Source organism: Mobula hypostoma, chromosome 11, assembly GCF_963921235.1.
Source record: "Mobula hypostoma chromosome 11, sMobHyp1.1, whole genome shotgun sequence".
Classification (NCBI taxonomy): domain Eukaryota; kingdom Metazoa; phylum Chordata; class Chondrichthyes; order Myliobatiformes; family Myliobatidae; genus Mobula; species Mobula hypostoma.
In genome coordinates, this window is record NC_086107.1 from 78,201,525 (window position 1) to 78,220,681 (window position 19,157).

The window sequence follows — 19,157 nt, forward strand, 5'->3', positions numbered from 1 at the left end:
CTCTCCAACAGCACAACAGTGATTGCTGCAAACTGTACTAAGCTGAACTGAACTCTGTGTCACTTGAGACTGATCATTTTACCCCTAGACTGCGATAGAGCTTGTTTGATTCCTATTACCCTAGTTCTGTGTACATGTGTGTTTTATTATTGCTAACCTGTTGCATTTATATCCTTACGATTAGAGTACTGTGTTACTTATTTCTTTAATAAAACTTTCTTAGTTCCAGTAATCCAGACTCCAACTAAGTGGTCCATTTCTGCTGGTTTGGCAACCCAGTTATGGCATACGTAACAGCAGAAATCCCGATATGTCCAACCAGTAGCACATCTGTTAATTTTCTAAGTATGATAACTTATATGTGCATTAGTACTGGAAGGAGTTGTTCAAACCCCATTATTTTCCCAGGAAGATTAACACAGTAGTTTCTGAATGGGGTAATGCACTTGTCTAATGTGATTATTTAAAAAATTTCAGAATACTGAAATAAAACTATCGGATGGAAATTATGAGATTACGAAGCTTACTTATGGTATAAATGTGCCTTATGAAGTACGTCACCTTGGCATTTATCTTGTATTGGAGGCCAAAAATGGACTGATATTGCTCTGGGATAAGAAAACAAGCCTGATTATTAAAATGAGTCACTCATTCAAGGTAAGGACTTGCTGTATATTGAAGCTTGTGCATATTCCCAAGTTTATACTGTGCAGGAAAAGCAATTTAATTGTTTTGAACAAAAAAATCTTTCATTTGTAACGTTTCTGTCACACCTCTCAAAAATATTTTAAATTCCAAGAATATACCTTATTATGCGGGTGCAAAGGGAATATGCAGCAGATGAACAGTTTCACTACAGGTGAATGAGTAGTTCCCAGCTGTCAGTCAGTCGGTTATAATCATCCAGATGGGGAAATAAGGGGGACTTCTGTCTCTGCCATGCGTTTGGACAGCGAGTTTCTGAGTGAAAATACTCTTCCTCACCTTCACTCTGATACTTGCGTCAATGAACTCAATCCGCCCAGTTATTGGTCTATTTGCCCATCCGACTCGCTCACCATTTTATATATTTTAATCAAATCTCTCTAGGCCTTCTTTTTTCAAATAAAACAATGACTTGTATCATTACCATAATGTTCTGGTTCTGACCATGCACTTACAAACTACTCATACCCTTTCTGAAGTGATTTGGTGTTAGGATCCATCCATCTATTCTAGCTGAGGCCTAACTTATGTTTTCTTTAATCATTCTTTTTTTGTGCCTTGGAACATATTGACAAGAATTTTGTGTGCCTTCTTCACCACTTTATCTAACTGTTCTAATATTTCTAGGGTTTCTGTGTGCCAATGTCTGTTTGACACAATCAAAGCAACTTGCAATTTTTCAATGAAAACTAGAACAGAAAAGCAGAGCGCAAGTCATTAAACAACAGTAATTTGTAATAGTCAGTGGTCTACACCAATATGATAGCTCCTTTGAAGTCTAGCTATATGAGTTGTAAATAAAATCAAATATATTTTCTAGAACTATTACTATCTATTTATTACATGGTTAATTCAATTGCAAAGAGATTTCTTTGTTCAATTTAAGACATCAAATATGGTAGGTGCACTCAAACCTTATTTTGGTGATTGACTGTTTTGGGTTAATTATCGTCCTTTTTGGGTATTGCAGCATACCATCTGTGGATTGTGTGGCAATTATGATGGGAATGTTCAAAATGATTTCACCACAAGAAGCCAATTAGTCGTTGCAAATGTGGATGAGTTTGGAAACAGTTGGAAGGTGTCTCCTGCATGTGCAAATGTAAAAGACAATGAAGATCCCTGCTCAGTCAATATTCATCGAGATGCATGGGCTCAGAAACAGTGTAGCATCCTCAAGAATGAGCCATTCCTGCTTTGTAATTCTCAGGTACAATTCTGAATGCCAAAGTGTTTTCTATGCCTTGCCATTGCATTGCACAATTAGTCTTTACATAACTATATTTGTAAACAGCAATTATTTTGAGTTTACCATTGACAAAGGACAACTATATGGGTATCAAAATTTCTGATTCCAGAGGATAAATTCTCTTCAGCCTTCCAATGACAACTAAAAGTTATTCCAAAAGTTATAGTCCTTTACAATTTATGGCACTATTTAAAGCATCTCCCCTTGAGGTATTTGACCTATCATTTTAGAATTGAAGAACTTGCTGAAATGAAATCCTTGTAATGCCTTAATTTGTCAGAGAGTCACAGAAAAAGACCCCCAGCTCACCAAGTCCATGCGAAATAATGTCCCCATCTATACTAACCCAATTTACTCCACTGGTGCATAGCTTTCTAATTCAAAGCAGTTCCGGTGCTCATCCATGTACCACATAAACATTGTGAAAGTACCTGCCTTCAACAGTCTTCAGGCAGGGAGTGCCTGCTTTTTATCTGCCGGGTGAAAAAATATCCTCAAATCCATAGAATATAGAACTGCATAGCATAGGAACAGCCCTTCACCCACCATATTATGCCAAACTAATTAAACATGAAACTAAACAAATGTTTGCACACGGTCCTTATTCCCTGTACATCCCTGTGCCTATCTATGAGGCTCTTAACCTGCCCTCTAATATCTTTGGCAGTGCATTGCAGGCACCAATTCTATCTTAAAGAAAACCTCTCCTGCACGTCTCTACTAACCTTTCCTCCATAAATACTGCCTGGCCTGCTGAGTTCCTCCAGGATTTTATGTGTGTTACTTTGTATTTATGATCATAATTCCATTAATTTCAACAACTTGGATGAGGAAGTGGAGGGATAGGTTAGTAAGTTCACTGATGACTCCAAGGTTGGAGGTGTTGTGGATAATGTGGAGGGCGGTCAGAGGTTACAGCGGGACATTGATAGAATGCAAAACTGGACTGAGAAGTGGCAGATGGAGTTCAATACAGATAAGTGTGAAGTGGTTCATTTTGGTAAGTCAAATACCATGACAGAATATAGTATTAATGGTAAGACTCTTGGCAGTGTGGAGGATCAGAGGAATCTAGGGGTCCGAGTCCATAGGACGCTCAAGACAGCTGCACAGGTTGACTCTGTGGTTAAGAAGGCTTACGGTGTATTGGCCTTCAATTGTGAAATTGAATTTAGGAGCCGAGAGGGAATTTTGCAGCTATATAGAACCCCAGTCAGACCCCACTTGGAGTACTGTGCTCAGTTCTGGTCGCCTCATTACAGGAAGGATATGGAAGCCATAGAAAGGGTGCAGAGGAGATTTACAAGGATTTTGCCTGGATTGGGGAGCATGCCTTATGAGAATAGGTTGAGTGAACTTGGCCTTTTCTCCTTGGAGAGACAGAGGATGAAAGGTGACCTGATAGAGGTGTATAAGATGATGAGAGGCATTGATCGTGTGGATAGTCAGAGGCTTTTTCCCGGGGCTGAAATGGTTGCCACACGAGGGCACAGGTTTAACTTGCTGGGGAGTAGGTACAGAGGAGATGTCAGAGGTAAGTTTTTTACTCAGAGAGTGGTGAGTGCGTGGAATGGGCTGCCAGTAATAGTGGTGGAGGCGGATACGATAGGGTCTTTTAAGAGACTTTTGGATGGGTACATGGAGCTTAGAAAAATAGAGGGCTATGGGTAAGCCTAGTAATTTCTAAGGTAGGGGCATGTTCGGCAAAAAGGGCCTGTATTGTGCTGTAGGTTTTCTATGTTTCTATAATTATAGAGATGGATAGAACTTTTGATCCATATTTTTTTCAAACAAATTGTCTATCTTTCAAATGTTTACTTTTCAGGTCGACCCAGCCCCATATTATGAGGCATGTGTCCGTGACGCCTGTGCCTGTGACACTGGTGGAGATTGTGAATGTCTGTGTACAGCTATCGCTGCTTACTCTTTGGCTTGCAGGATGGTTGGAGTTTGTATTTCCTGGAGGACCCCTGAACTTTGTCGTGAGTCATATTCTGCTTTCATTCACTTTCAGGATTGTAGTATTTATTCAACAGACCCTTTAAATTGTCAATCCACCAGCATTTCTAGTTATGAACTACACACTGCAGAACATACAGAGGGTCTTGATTCCCAAGATTTTCTTCACTGAAAACAAATCTCTCTGTTGTTTTCACAAAGGAACCTGAAATTAAAATTCAACAGTGTGAGAATTTCCCTTCCATCTTGTATTAACCTTCACTGTCTCCACTTCACACTGGGCACCCCAGGGTCTGTGTGTCGATCACCCTGCATTACCCCTACTGTCTCCAAACCACTCTGGGCACTCACTGTCTCTGCATCTCACTAGGCACCCCAAAGACCATTTGCCAGCCATTAGTTTCTTTCAGCTATTAAGCTGGATTTAGAACACAGATAAATTAATAAATTAAAAGATAAATCTTTGGGACAATTTTATTCTTTACAGTTAAAATTTGAGAAAATCCTTTCACAAACTTGTTTTGTTTTAAGTTATTTATTGGGATCTCCACTCAGATTTTTTTAAGTTATTGAAGAAAAATCTGAATATATTCTGTGGGTTACTATCAGTGCAACTTTTTGCTATCAGTGCAACTTTTCCCTCTGCTACAATAACTACTCAGATGGCTCCTCTGTTACAGCTCTCTTTTGCGATTATTATAATCCCAGTGATGAGTGTGAATGGCACTATGCACCATGTGGAATTCCATGCCTAAAAACGTGCCAGAATCCCAGTGGATCATGCTCCAAAATTATCCCCAAGCTTGAAGGTAATATTTCTATTTTAGTTAATGTGATTATGTAATTTACTATTTTATTATATTTTCAGATATAAACTGAAACATTTTAATATTTCTTATGTTCTGAGAAATGAACAAAATTCATTTATAAAAAAACCTGTTTTATAATTACATCTGAGATTTTTCCCTTCACTTCATACATCAGTTGTGAGAAGAAATTACCTAGAAAATGAATGGATTTCACTCTGTGCTAAACAATTCATTGAAATAACAAAAGTGAACACTTTGATTAACCCTTCATTCACTTAATCCCTGAATGTCTGGCTTCCCAAACGCATAATGTATTTATGTTGCCAAGGTTTTTAGTTCAGCATTTCACATTACTTTCATCATGAGGATCAAGGGCAGTACTTGAGAACATTGCTGCCTCTAAATTGTTATCGTCTTATTTAATATTTTGTTGCTGGGTTAAACTCATATGTTACAGTCGTGAATGGATCTCTATAACACAAAGCTGTGCCAAAGCCAGAAGAAAGTGACTCTTCACTGCATTCCCAAGGGTATCTGGACAAATGGCACCATTTCTGAGGGGCCCATTTCCTGATCATAGGCACCATACAGTATAAACAGTATTAGGGTGCTTGGTGAAGTTTAAGTTTTGCTGAACGTCTTTGTGATTCAGACTAAATTAATCTGCTAGAGATCAACAGAAGAGTGACATTGCTGGTTTTGAGTATCAGTAGTTAATTCTGTACTGTTGTTAATTTTTGTAGGTTGCTACCCAGATTGCCCTGAGGATAAGCCATTCTTAGATGAAGATAAAATGGAATGCGTTCCATTGAACCAGTGTCCCTGCCATTTTAATGGAAAAAATTATGAGCCAGGTGAATCTGTCCCATCAACACAGAACTGTGATTCCTGGTAAGTTTTATTCTCTTATTTGGTTTAATCAAAGAAACTTTGCATTAACAACATTTCCTTTTGGGCAAGTAATATTTTAATTCAGAGGGGGAACTGATCTGGACGTTAGGGATTCTTGTTTTTTTTACATTTCAGTGCTAACTGAAGTGATTTAAAAACCAGCATGTTTCAACATTCGGAAATTTCCTCCATTCCACGTTATTTTTTCTGCTATCGATAACTGTTCGTTCCCTCTGTGCTAAAGAGCTTGGGATATTCATAACTCAATTACAAGTTCTTTTTGACATTCTCTTCATGCTGGTACAAGTTTTCCTGAGTGTTTGCTCACATGATATTCTGACTACTTGAAACCGGGTCCTCTGGTTGCCATTGTCGTCCTGACTCTATTGGTAGAATCCCACTCTTTGCATATTTTCCTGTGTTGGTTTTCCCAGCATGCATTGTATTTGAAGTTCCAAGAATCAAGCATGAACAGGACAAGATTGTTGGTTAACTAAAGGTGGGAAATTAAAGACCTGAATAAGCAGTCTTCCATCCAGTTTGCAGTCTTGTCTTCTCCACGACGACCTGAAACAACAGACGGAATAGGAACAGGAGTAGGCCTTCTGGCCATCAAGCCTGTTCCGCCATTCAGTAAGATATTGGCTGATCTGGTCATGGTCTTTTAAATCTACTCCCTTGAACCTTGAAGTTATATCATATAGTTCTCATCTCACTTATCAGTGGAACAACTTTCCTGCCTCTATCTTTTCATAGTTGTATAATTTTTGATAAGATCCCCTCCCATTCTTCTGAAGTCTAGTAAGTATCATTCCAGGAGTCTCAATCTCTCCTCAGAGGCTAACCAGCTCATCTCCAGATTCAAGCTGCTGAATCTTCTCTTCATCACCTACAAATCAGTATCTCTTTTCTCATGTGAGGAGACCAGAACTGCCCAGGTGCATCATCACCAGTACCCTGTACAGGGGCTGCAAAACCACCCACTCGTGAATTCAGCCACTGTACAATGAAGGCCAATATTCCATTTGCCTTCATCATAATCTATTACACCTGCAAAACAACTTTTTGTGATTTATGCACAAGCACTCCCAAGTCCCCATGCACAACAGTCCCCATGCAGTCATCTGGCTAGTCTCATTTCCAACAATAGGTTCATATGGGCTTCAAATGATTTGGACAATCCGCAAACTATTTTAAGAAGCTCTCCTCGATGCACCTAATAAATTCTACTCCATCTAAACCTCTTGCTAGCTTTGAAATCTTCCACAAGACAACTTAGTTGTTTATGCACCTTTTCCTGTTCTGACTGTACATCTGTTCCTCGATGTACTGGTGGCTAATTGGGAGTCTGTAATACGATCCCATCACTGTCTTCACCAGTCTTATTTATATGTTACACTAAGAACATTAAGTACTGCAGAACTTTCTTGATATCAATTTGTGAAGATAGTTAAAGTTGTACTTTTATATTGCACATTCTTAAACAACATTGACATGTATAATTAAATAACCAACCTATGTTGTTAATATTTTTAGCAAATGTAAGAATGGTGAAGTAGACTGCACCTATGCCAGATCAGGTAGGTTCATTCCACATCATGCTTGGATGATTTATTCTTTTATGGATACAAAGACTGTTTGATTTAAAGTACTGTGCAAGAGTCTTAAGCACCTATATACAGTTCCTACAAAAAGTATTTACCTGCCATCCCTTGGAAATTTTCATGTGTTATTGTTTTACAACATTGAATCACAGTGGATTTAATTTGGCTTTTTGACACTGATCCTTTGTGTCAAAGTGAAAACAGATCTCTAGATCTGTTGATTACAAATATAAAGCACTATATAATTAATTGCATAAGTATTCACTCCCTTTAATATGACACACCAAATCATCACTGGTGTAGCCAATCTGTTTTACATGTCACATAATTGTGAAGCCACAACATCAAAAACACACCATCCCTACCATGAAGTGTGGTGGTGGCTGCATCATGCTGTGGTGATGCTTCACTGCAGCAGACCCTGGAAGGCTTGTGAAGGTAGAGGGTAAAATGAATGCAGCAAAATACAGGGGAAGATCTAATGCAGTCAACAAGAAAACTGTGACTTGGGAGATTTGTTTTCCAGCAAGATAATAACACCAAGCATAAAACCAAAGCTACACAGGAATGGCTTAGAAACAACAAAGTTAATGTCCTGGAGTGGCCAAGTCAGAGTCCAGACCTCAATCCAATAGAGAATTTGTAGCTGGATTTGCAAAGAACTATTCACTCATGCAATGCAATCTGACAGAGCTTGAGCAGTTTTCTAAAGAAGAATGGGGAAAAATTGCAGTGACCAGATGTGCAAAGATGACAGAGACCTATCCACACAGACTCAAGGCAGTAATTGCTGCCAAAGGTGCATCTACTAAATACTGACTTGAAGGTGTGAGTAATGATGCAATCAATTATTTTGTGTTTAATAATTGTTATAAATTTAAACCAATTTGTAGAAATTTATCTTTACTTTGACACAAAATAATCTTTTCTGTTGATCAGTGTCAAAAAAGCCAAATTAAACCCACTGTGATTCAATGTTGTAAACTTACAAAGGGGGGAAAGTACTTCTTATAGGCACTGTATATACCTATATACTGAAGACTTTTGCACAGTATTGTCATATTGATGATTGAAATATTAAAGAATGCTGAAAGAGTATAGGAACATTGAAAACCTACAGCACAATACAGGCCCTTCGGCCTGCAAAGCTGTGCCAAACATGTCCTTACCTTGGAAATTACCTAGGATTATCCACAGCCCACTATTTTTCTAAGCTCCATGTACCTATCCAGGGGTCTCTTAAGAGACCCTATCGTATCCGCCTCCACCACTGTCACCAGGAACCCATTCCACACACTCACCACTCATTGCAAAAAAACTTACCCCTGACATATCCTCTGTATCTACTTCCAAGCACTTTAAAACTGTGCCCTCTCGTGCTAGCCATTTCAGCCCTGGGAAAAAACCTCTATCTAGCCACACGATCAATGCCTCTCATCATCTTATGGACCTCTCAGTTCACTCAACCTATTCTCATAAGGCATGCTCCCCAATCCAGGCAACATCCTTGTAAGTCTCCTCTGCATCCTTTCTATGGTTTCCACATCGTTCCTGTAGTGAGGCAACCAGAACTGAGCACAGTACTCCAAGTGGGGTCTGACCAGGGTCCTATATAGCTGCAACATTACCTCTCGGCTCCTAAACTCAGTCCCACGGTTGATGAAGGCCAATGCACCGTACGCCTTCTTAACCAGAGTCAACCACAGCTTTGATTGTCCTATGGACTTGGACCCCTAGATGTCTCTGATCCTCCACACTGTCGGCTGCATACAGTAAATCGAGGGAAGACAATCTCTGGCCCCACCAAACGTGTGAGATTAAGGTGCAAAACCTCCTGTTTGTGTGGATGCTGTGTGATGTGTTACTTTGTTACAAATCAGTACCACAAAATAACAGACAGTGCAATTAAATGATATAGCTTTATAATTCTGAATTTGACTAAAGTAAAACAAAAAGAAAAGGGCCCATTTTAATGAAACAGTCTAATGTGCACAAGTTGGTGCTCACAGTTTCCCTTCTCCATTGATTTCCCTGGGCTTCGTCCACACCTGGCCCCACTCCAAGGCCATTCCTTTCTGGTGTCTAAGACCTCTCTTTTTTGGCACTCTTCTCTCCTCATCTTCTGTCGCACAAAAGACCTAGAACACCTCGGTCTCAGGCACTCAACATAAAAAAAAACACTCTGTTCATTGGACAGCGCACATTCCAAAGCCCCCGTTATCTCTAAACATAAACCAAACAATGCTGCTACAGAAAAAAACATTACATTAGCAGTGAAACCTTTCCCACGGTGTTACAGGTAGATAGAGGGAAACTCTTAGTTTCTAGTTGTGAAATAGGAGAAAAAGCAAAAAAATCATACCCAAATATTTCAGAATTCAATTTTGGAGAGGATTTTATTTGCAAGCACAGATTGAGTATGGATCTTACTCCTGCAAATGGCAGGTCAGACTGATTTGAATGGGAAGTTAAAATCTGAGATTTACCAAACTTCATTACCAAAAGTGAAGGTGATATGGGCAAACAGGGACACAGCGTGTTCGGTAGGTCACAATCAATGTGTTGATATTACAGTTTCTTCCGTTCACATCTCATAATTATTAATATTCCTTATCAGAATGTACCTGTACCTATGATGGCAAAACCTTCCACGAAGGAGAAATCATCTATCATACTACGGATGGAATTGGTGGATGCATCAAAGCAACATGCAGTGTGAATGGAACTATAATCCGACAAGTGTATCCGTGCCCACCAAAGACCAGTACAGTTCCCAGTACAACACTGAGCTTTGAGACGACACCAACCACATCATCTGGAACCACAATCAAAGTTACATCAGCACACAATGAAGCAACTGCAACAGTTTCTACCACAACAGCTCCAGTCACTACACACATTAGCACAACTACAACCACCACTGAGACTGCACCAACTCAAGCTCAGCTAATGTCAACTATGACCTCACCAACAACAGTCACCACCACAACAGCTCCAGTTCCTACACATAGTCGCTCAACTACAACCACCACAACAGCTCCAGTTCCTACACATACAGCTACAACCACCACTAAGACTACATCTGAAAAAACCCAGTCAACATCGACTACCACCTCACCAACAGCAGTCACCACCACAACAGCTCCAGTTCCTACACATAGCCGCACAACTACAACCACCACTGAGGCTACATCTGAACAGCCAAAATCGACTACCACCTCACCAACAACAGTCACCACCACAACAGCTCCAGTTCCTACACATAGCCACACAACTACAACCACCACTGAGACTACATCTGAACAGCCAAAATCGACTACCACCTCACCAACAGCAGTCACCACCACAACAGCTCCAATTCCTACACATAGCCGTACAGCTACAACCACCACTGAGACTACATCTGAACAAACCCAGACAACATCGACTACCACCTCACCAACAACAGTCACTACCACAACAGCTCCAGTTCCTACACATAGCCGCACAACTACAACCACCACTGAGACTACATCTGAACAAACCCAGACATCGACTACCACCTCACCAACAACAGTCACTACCACAACAGCTCCAGTTCCTACACATAGCCGCACAACTACAACCGCGACTGAGACTACATCTGAACAAACCCAGACAACATCGACTACCACCTCACCAACAGCAGTCACCACCACAACAGCTCCAGTTCCTACACATAGCCATACAGCTACAACCACCACTGAGACTACATCTGAACAAACCCAGACAACATCGACTACCACCTCACCAACAGCAGTCACCACCACAACAGCTCCAGTTCCTACACATAGCCGCACAACTACAACCGCGACTGAGACTACATCTGAACAAACCCAGACAACATCGACTACCACCTCACCAACAGCAGTCACCACCACAACAGCTCCAGTTCCTACACATAGCCATACAGCTACAACCACCACTGAGACTACATCTGAACAAACCCAGACAACATCGACTACCACCTCACCAACAGCAGTCACCACCACAACAGCTCCAGTTCCTACACATAGCCGCACAACTACAACCACCACTGAGGCTACATCTGAACAGCCAAAATCGACTACCACCTCACCAACAACAGTCACCACCACAACAGCTCTAGTTCCCACACATAGCCGCACAACTACAACCACCACTGAGACTACATCTGAACAAACCCAGACAACATCGACTACCACCTCACCAACAACAGTCACTACCACAACAGCTCCAGTTCCTACACATAGCCGCACAACTACAACCGCGACTGAGACTACATCTGAACAAACCCAGACAACATCGACTACCACCTCACCAACAACAGTCACTACCACAACAGCTCCAGTTCCTACACATAGCCGCACAACTACAACCGCGACTGAGACTACATCTGAACAAACCCAGACAACATCGACTACCACCTCACCAACAGCAGTCACCACCACAACAGCTCCAGTTCCTACACATAGCCATACAGCTACAACCACCACTGAGACTACATCTGAACAAACCCAGACAACATCGACTACCACCTCACCAACAACAGTCACCACCACAACAGCTCCAGTTCCTACACATAGCCGCACAACTACAACCACCACTGAGACTACAACTGAACAAACCCAGACAACATCGACTACCACCTCACCAACAACAGTCACCACCACAACAGCTCCAGTTCCTACACATAGCCGCACAACTACAACCACCACTGAGGCTACATCTGAGCAGCCAAAATCGACTACCACTTCACCAACAACAGTCACCACCACAACAGCTCCAGTTCCTACACATAGCCGTACAGCTACAACCACCACTGAGACTACATCTGAACAAACCCAGACAACATCGACTACCACCTCACCAACAACAGTCACCACCACAACAGCTCCAATTCCTACACATAGCCGTACAGCTACAACCACCACTGAGGCTACATCTGAACAGCCAAAATCGACTACCACCTCACCAACAACAGTCACCACCACAACAGCTCCAGTTCCTACACATAGCCATACAGCTACAACCACCACTGAGACTACATCTGAACAAACCCAGACAACATCGACTACCACCTCACCAACAACAGTCACCACCACAACAGCTCCAGTTCCTACACATAGCCGTACAGCTACAACCACCACTGAGGCTACATCTGAACAGCCAAAATCGACTACCACCTCACCAACAACAGTCACCACCACAACAGCTCCAGTTCCTACACATAGCCGTACAGCTACAACCACCACTGAGACTACATCTGAACAAACCCAGACAACATCGACTACCACCTCACCAACAGTCACCACCACAACAGCTCCAGTTCCTACACATAGCCATACAGCTACAACCACCACTGAGACTGCATCTGAAAAAACCCAGACAACATCGACTACCACCTCACCAACAATAGTCACAACAGCTCCAGTTCCTACACATAGCCGCACAACTACAACCACCACTGAGACTACGTCTGAACAGCCAAAATCAACTCCCATCTCACAGACAACAGTTTCCACCACAACAACAGCTCCAGTTCCTGCACATAGCAGTACAACTACAACTACCACTGAGACTACATCTGAACAAACCCAGACAACATCGACTACCACCTCACCAACAACAGTATGTTCATGCAGTGTACAAGGATTAAAACTGAAACCTGGTAATTTTGCTAATTAATTATTTTATTCTATTATATTAATTTCTCAGAAGATGTCAGTATATTACAAAATATAACAAGATGTCTGGAAAGGGAATTTGCTGGTCCAGGCCGTTCCCTGACTCTTATCACCGAATACCTCCTGAAGTGGTCAGACAAACAAGAGAGCTCAGTGAATCTGTTGGTAACTGTCAAATCATGATAAGGTTTATCAGTACCACTGAAGCCCTCAATGAGATGAGGAATGATCCATCAAGCAGTAATCAGCAACCTGCTATATCTGGGTCAAATACTGTTTAAGTTTATCCTTGCCATAGGCCAACATTCACAGGGTATAAGTGCCAAAAGTGTATAAAACTTTGGGCTGTACGCTAACACACATCAAAGTTGCTGGTGAACGCAGCAGGCCAGGCAGCATCTCTAGAAAGAGGTTCAGTCGACGTTTCAGGCCGAGACCCTTCATCAGGACTAACTGAAGGAAGAGCTAGTAAGAGATTTGAAACTGGGAGGGGGAGGGGAAGGGGGAGATCCAAAATGATAGGAGAAGACAGGATGGGGAGGGATGGAGCCAAGAGCTGGGCAGGTGATTGGCAAAAGGGATATGAGAGGATCATGGGACAGAAGGCCCAGGGAGAAGGAAAAGGGGGAAGGGGGGAAACCCAGAGGATGGGCAAGGGGTATAGTCAGAGGGACAGAGGGAGAAAAAGGACAGTGAGAGAAAGAACGTGTGTATATAAATAACGGATGGGATACGAGGGGGAGGTGGGGCATTAGCCGAATACCAGAACCTCCTAGTGTGGCTAATCATTTGTGAAATGATATTCACACGTCCAGGACCATTTTTCATTTTTTTCACTGAATGATATTTTACCGATGCAGGATATTTTGTTTTTAATTTTATATTGCATCCAGATGAACACAGGGTGATTTTCTTTCCCTTGTCTCCAGGTCAGGCGATTGTGACATCTGCAGAGAATTCAGGCCTCTGCAAATTCACTCTCTGTACTATGGATTGCAAAATTTTGAAGTATACCGGAAGATGTGAAAGTACGACTACCACTCCAGAACCCACAACATCTACAGTAGTAACTGTAACTCCAAAAACTCCAGTAACAACAACCTGTGGCTGCCAAGTGGATGGACGAAAAATGGCCGCTGGTAAGATTATTTGTAACAATTGTGCTGTGACACTCTCAATTCCATGAAGTGATTTACCAGCAATTTGTCCCTTTGATGTTTGTTTTCAGTGGCACAATGAATAAAGTTCTGAAGCTAATGGTCCATTCCAAATCTTTAAATTAATTGAATCACAGTGGAAATTTATTTCATTGTTTTGCAGCCTTGTGTGTTAAGTAGATTCAGGAATCCATTGAAAAATGTAACGTAGAAGAATATGCAATTTGGATTGATGTCTCGGGCCATGATGATATCCCCAACAAGTTAAATTAGTGATCAACAGAAGCACTATCACACCTCAGTGTGCTCAAATCCACATTGTTCCATTCTCTGCATACTCAGTGCTGGTCTCGAATCCCTAGATTATTGGTCATCATGGCACGGTGACACTAACAATTCCATGAAGTGCATTGACAGTAATGTCTCCTGACAAAATGTTTGGATGGAAGAATGAATCACATGGTGAAGGTGATGGTACATTCAAAAGTTTTGACAAAATTGAATTGCAGTGAAAATTAATTCATTACCTTTTCTGACAATGTGATTTAAATGATCTCAAAATATTAATTAATAGTTAGAAGTATAACACAGGCATAGTTATTTTGAATGCAGATAATTGAAAACTAAGTTAAACAATCTTCTAAAAGTAATTAATGTAGAATCTCAGCATGCACAGCTCAACGTTGTTGCACTTTTTCCGTTGTCACTAGTCATCTCAGATCTATTGAAGCACCTATGTTGTATTTGACAACTCAAACATTGTGGAAGTGAATAACGGGCCACTACACTCTTGTTGTAGCTGAGCACTCTATGCAGCTTCTCCGAATGGATCCCCACACTCCTGAAGTGCTTGATTCATGTTCTTAGAGATCTGGAAGTTCCAAAAAAGATATCCAAAGTGTCCTTCACCTCTGACATTCTTTACATCATAGTCTTGAATCAGCTCACTCATCAGCCTCTGAGATTTCAGATGAAGCAACTGCAGATTTTCAAGGGTACCCAATAAATGCAACACAGTTTTAGCCAAATTCTTCTCATGGTACATGGGCATAATCAACCAAATTCTGCCAAGGACTTTCTTTGCATTCTTCACCAACTTTCGGTTTCTTAGAATAAATGGGTAAAAGATTTGGATCCATTATTTCGATAGACTTACTTCAACAAGAACTCATGCTTCTAATTGCTGACTTCAAATTGTTGTGGATGAGATGGCAGATTTCACGCTCTTTTCAACAGTGACACGTCATGACGATGAAGACAGTGTTGCCAATACCAGGAATATTGATCGTCTGTACCCGACAACCTGCACATATATTGAATATGTTAGGTACCCTGTAACTGGGTTGCCAAACCAGCAGAAATGGTCCACTTAGTTGGAGTCTGGATTACTGGACCTAAGAAAGTTTTATTAAAGAAATAAGTAACACAGTACTCTAATAGTAAGGATATAAATGCAACAGGTTAGCAATGATAAAACACACATGTACACAGAACGAGGATAACAGGATCAATCAAGCTCTATCGCAGTCTAGGGGTAAAATGATCAGTCTCAAGTGCGACAGAGTTCAGTTCAGTTTAGTTCAGTTTGCAGTAATCGCTGTTGTGCCGCTGGGGAGAGAGAGAGAGAGAGAGAGAGAGAGAGAGCGAATGATGATATTCAAATCGGATTCAAACAGACCTTCGATATTCTTCACAGTTAGCTTTCGAGCGAGCCCTTTGTAATGTCTTCTGAGGTCACCGACTGTGACCCCTCCGTTCCGAATACGATCATTCTTCTGCCGTGAACCCGGCACCCAGGCAAGGGCGGACACACACACCGGGTTCCCGCCAATCGTACCTTTCCACCCTGTGCGTCTATGGTCGGTCCCGCGACCAGACCTTCAAAGCTTCCACCAACTTGTGGGGGTGTGGGCATAACGCACTTCCAGGGTCTCGTTATCTCGTGCTGTCGTGGTGTGTCGCTTGCCTTAGCGAACCTGTTCCTTTTATCCCCCTGCTGGAGTATCGCCTGTCCATCAAACTTCAAACATTTCAGCTTCAAAGCAACCGGTCTGACAATACTCGGAACTGTTTCTCTTTTCGTTAATCTCTCCAGTCTCTCTCTTATTAGCATTTTGAATCTTTCCCCCATTTGTCTCTCTCTTATCGGCATCAATCTTCTGATAACTTGGTCTTTTGTCACAAATATAGCACTTAGAGCATTGATGTAAACTCTTTGCTATTGAGCAAATTATTCATCAGAAATGTGTATAATCAGTATATCACCCAACAACACACAATAAAACAAATAACTTTGCCTCGTAGTCACTTGCACCATCTCAATACAGACTGTACACTGAGATAGTTGAGTGGTACCATATAGTTGCACTGCATCTACAGTAGTTTTGCCCAGAAACTCCTTGTGTGGATTATTGGTTGCGAAATGATATTCATGGCTCTGAAAATATACTCGATACATTCAACTGAATGAAGCTGTTTTCTCGATGCAAGATTTTTTTAAAATACAAAATAAATGGAATGATTCTCTTGTTTTTGTCACCAGGTCAGGCGATTGTGACGTCTACAGGGAAATCAGGCCTCTGCAACTTCACGCTCTGCACTACAGGTTGTGAAGTTATGAAGTTTACCGGAAGATGTGAAAGTACAACGGCCGCTCCAGAACCCACAACTTCTACAGTAGTAACTGTAACTCCAATAACACCAGAAACAACAACCTGTAGCTGTCTCACAGATGGAGGAAAAATGGCACCTGGTAAGATTATTTGTAACAACTGTGCTGGAACGTACACAATTCCTAGAAGTGATTTAATAGCAATTTTTCCCTTTGATGTTTGTTTTCAGTGGCACAGTGAACAAACTTGTAAAGGTTATGGTCCATTCCAAACTTGAATACAATAGAATCACAGTGGAAATTTATTTCATTGTTTTATAGATTTGTGTGATAAGTAGATTCAGGAATCCATTAAAAAATGTAACGTATAGGAACGTGCAATGTGGATAGATGTTTCGTGTCATTATGACGTCCCAAACAAGTTAAATTTGTGATCAATAGAAGCAATATGCTACCTCAGTGTGCTCAGCTCGACATTGTTCAATTCTCTGAATATTCAGTGCTGGTCTCGAATCCTTTGAAAAACTTCTATTTCATTTTCCAACTCAAACAACAAGGAAGTGAAAACAGGCCCCAACATTTCTCAGGAAATGCACTCATTCTATACAGCTCCTATTAATAGATCTCCACACACCTGAAATGCTTGATTCTGTTTTGAGAGATTTAGAACTTGCAAAGATATTATCCACTGTATACTCTGTTTGTTGCACTCTTTAAATCATAGCCATGAAGCAGCAACCACCTCAGCTTCTAAGACAAGATATAATGCATTTCAATATTTTCCAGGGCACCGGATAAATGTGAGACAGGTTGAACCAAATGCATCTCATGAAAGATGTCGGTAATCAGCAACACTCTGCAATAAACCTGGTTTGCACACTTGCACAGCCTTCAGTTTCTTTCTATCAGTGGGTAACAGAATTGGATGCATTACTTCAATACGCTTGCTTCATCATGAACACAGGATTCAAGTTGCTGAGGATGAGATGGCAGATTTCACATTCTTTTCAATGTTGGCATGACATCACGATGTAGACAGTGTTGCCAATAATAGAATTTTTGATTGTCAGTGCTTTGCGGCCTGTCAATGAATATATCACCTGCGGCATTATAATAAACTCTTTGCCATTGAGCAAAATACTCCTCAGAAGTGGGTGTAATCAGTAGCTCACCCAAGAACACACAATCAAATGAATATCTTTGCCTCGTTGTGATTTCCATCATCTCAATACAGACTGTACCCTGACATATTTCAATGGTAGACAATCGACATTAGGTGCAGGAGCAGGCCATTCAGTCCTTCAAGCCAGCACCGCCATTCACTCTGATCATGGCTGATCATCCACAATCAGTATCCATTTCCTGCCTTATCACTATAACCTTTGATTCCTCTATCTTTAAGAGCTTTTCCATGTGTTTCTTGAAATCATCCAGAGACTTGGCCTCCATTGCCTTCTGGGGCAGAACCTTCCAAGTACCCACCACTCTCTGGGTAAAAAAGTTTTTCCTCAGCTCACTTCTAAATGGTCTACCCCATATTCTGAAACTGTGGCCTCTGCTTCTGGAGTGATCTATTTGCACTCTATCTGCAGAAGCTTTGTCCAGGAACTCCTCGTGTGGCTAATCTTCTGTGAAATGATATTTACAGCTCGGAAACATTTTTCAGCGTTTTCACTGAATGAAGCTGTTTAATCACTGCAGGTCATTTTGTTTTTAATGTTTTATACATTCAAGATAAACACAGTGTGATTTTCTTTACTCTGTCTCCAGGTCAGGCAATTGTGACTTCTGCAGGGAAATCAGGCCTCTGCAAATTCACTCTCTGTACTATGGATTGCAAAATTTTGAAGTATACCGGAAGATGTGAAAGTACGACTACCACTCCAGAACCCACAACATCTACAGTAGTAACTGTGACTCCAGAAACAACAGGACCAACAACCTGTAGCTGTAACGCAGATGGATTTAAAATGGCACCTGGTAAGATTATCCGTCATCATACAACAATGCACTTCCAGGGTCTCGTTATCTCGTGGTGTCGTGCTGTGTCGCTTGCCTTAGCAAACCTGTTCCTTTTATCCCCCTGCTGGGGTATCGCCTGTCCATCAAACTTCAAACAGTTCAGCTTCAAAGCAACCGGTCCGACCATCCTCGGGACTGTGTCTCTTTTCTTTAATCTCTCTCCTCTCTCTCTTATTAGAATTTTGAATGTTTCCCCCATTTGTCTCTCTCTTATCTCTCTTATCGGCATCAATCTTCTGATAACTTGGTCTTTTGTCACAAATATAGCACTTAGAGCATTGACGTAAACTCTTTGCTATTGAGCAAAGTACTCGTCAGAAATGTGTATAATCAGTATATCACCCAACAACACACAATAAAACAAATAACTTTGCCTCGTAGTCACTTGCACCATCTCAATACAGACTGCACACTGAGATAGTTGAGTGGTACGATATAATTGCATTCCACCTACAGTCGTTTTGCC

At 41.3% G+C, this 19,157-nt stretch overlaps 1 protein-coding gene across 1 annotated transcript in view; it reads left to right on the top strand.

The window, feature by feature from the left end:
- The window catches only part of LOC134353480 (mucin-2-like), a 182,926-nt gene that overhangs the window by 72,009 nt on the left and 91,760 nt on the right, over positions 1-19,157 (top strand). The window contains exons 23-31 of the mRNA XM_063061484.1: positions 478-657; positions 1,676-1,915; positions 3,780-3,936; positions 4,594-4,722; positions 5,466-5,613; positions 7,150-7,193; positions 9,835-12,885; positions 13,831-14,040; positions 16,601-16,810. Of these exons, the coding sequence (XP_062917554.1) occupies positions 478-657; positions 1,676-1,915; positions 3,780-3,936; positions 4,594-4,722; positions 5,466-5,613; positions 7,150-7,193; positions 9,835-12,885; positions 13,831-14,040; positions 16,601-16,810 (4,369 nt within the window). The remainder of the gene's footprint in view (positions 1-477; positions 658-1,675; positions 1,916-3,779; positions 3,937-4,593; positions 4,723-5,465; positions 5,614-7,149; positions 7,194-9,834; positions 12,886-13,830; positions 14,041-16,600; positions 16,811-19,157) is intronic.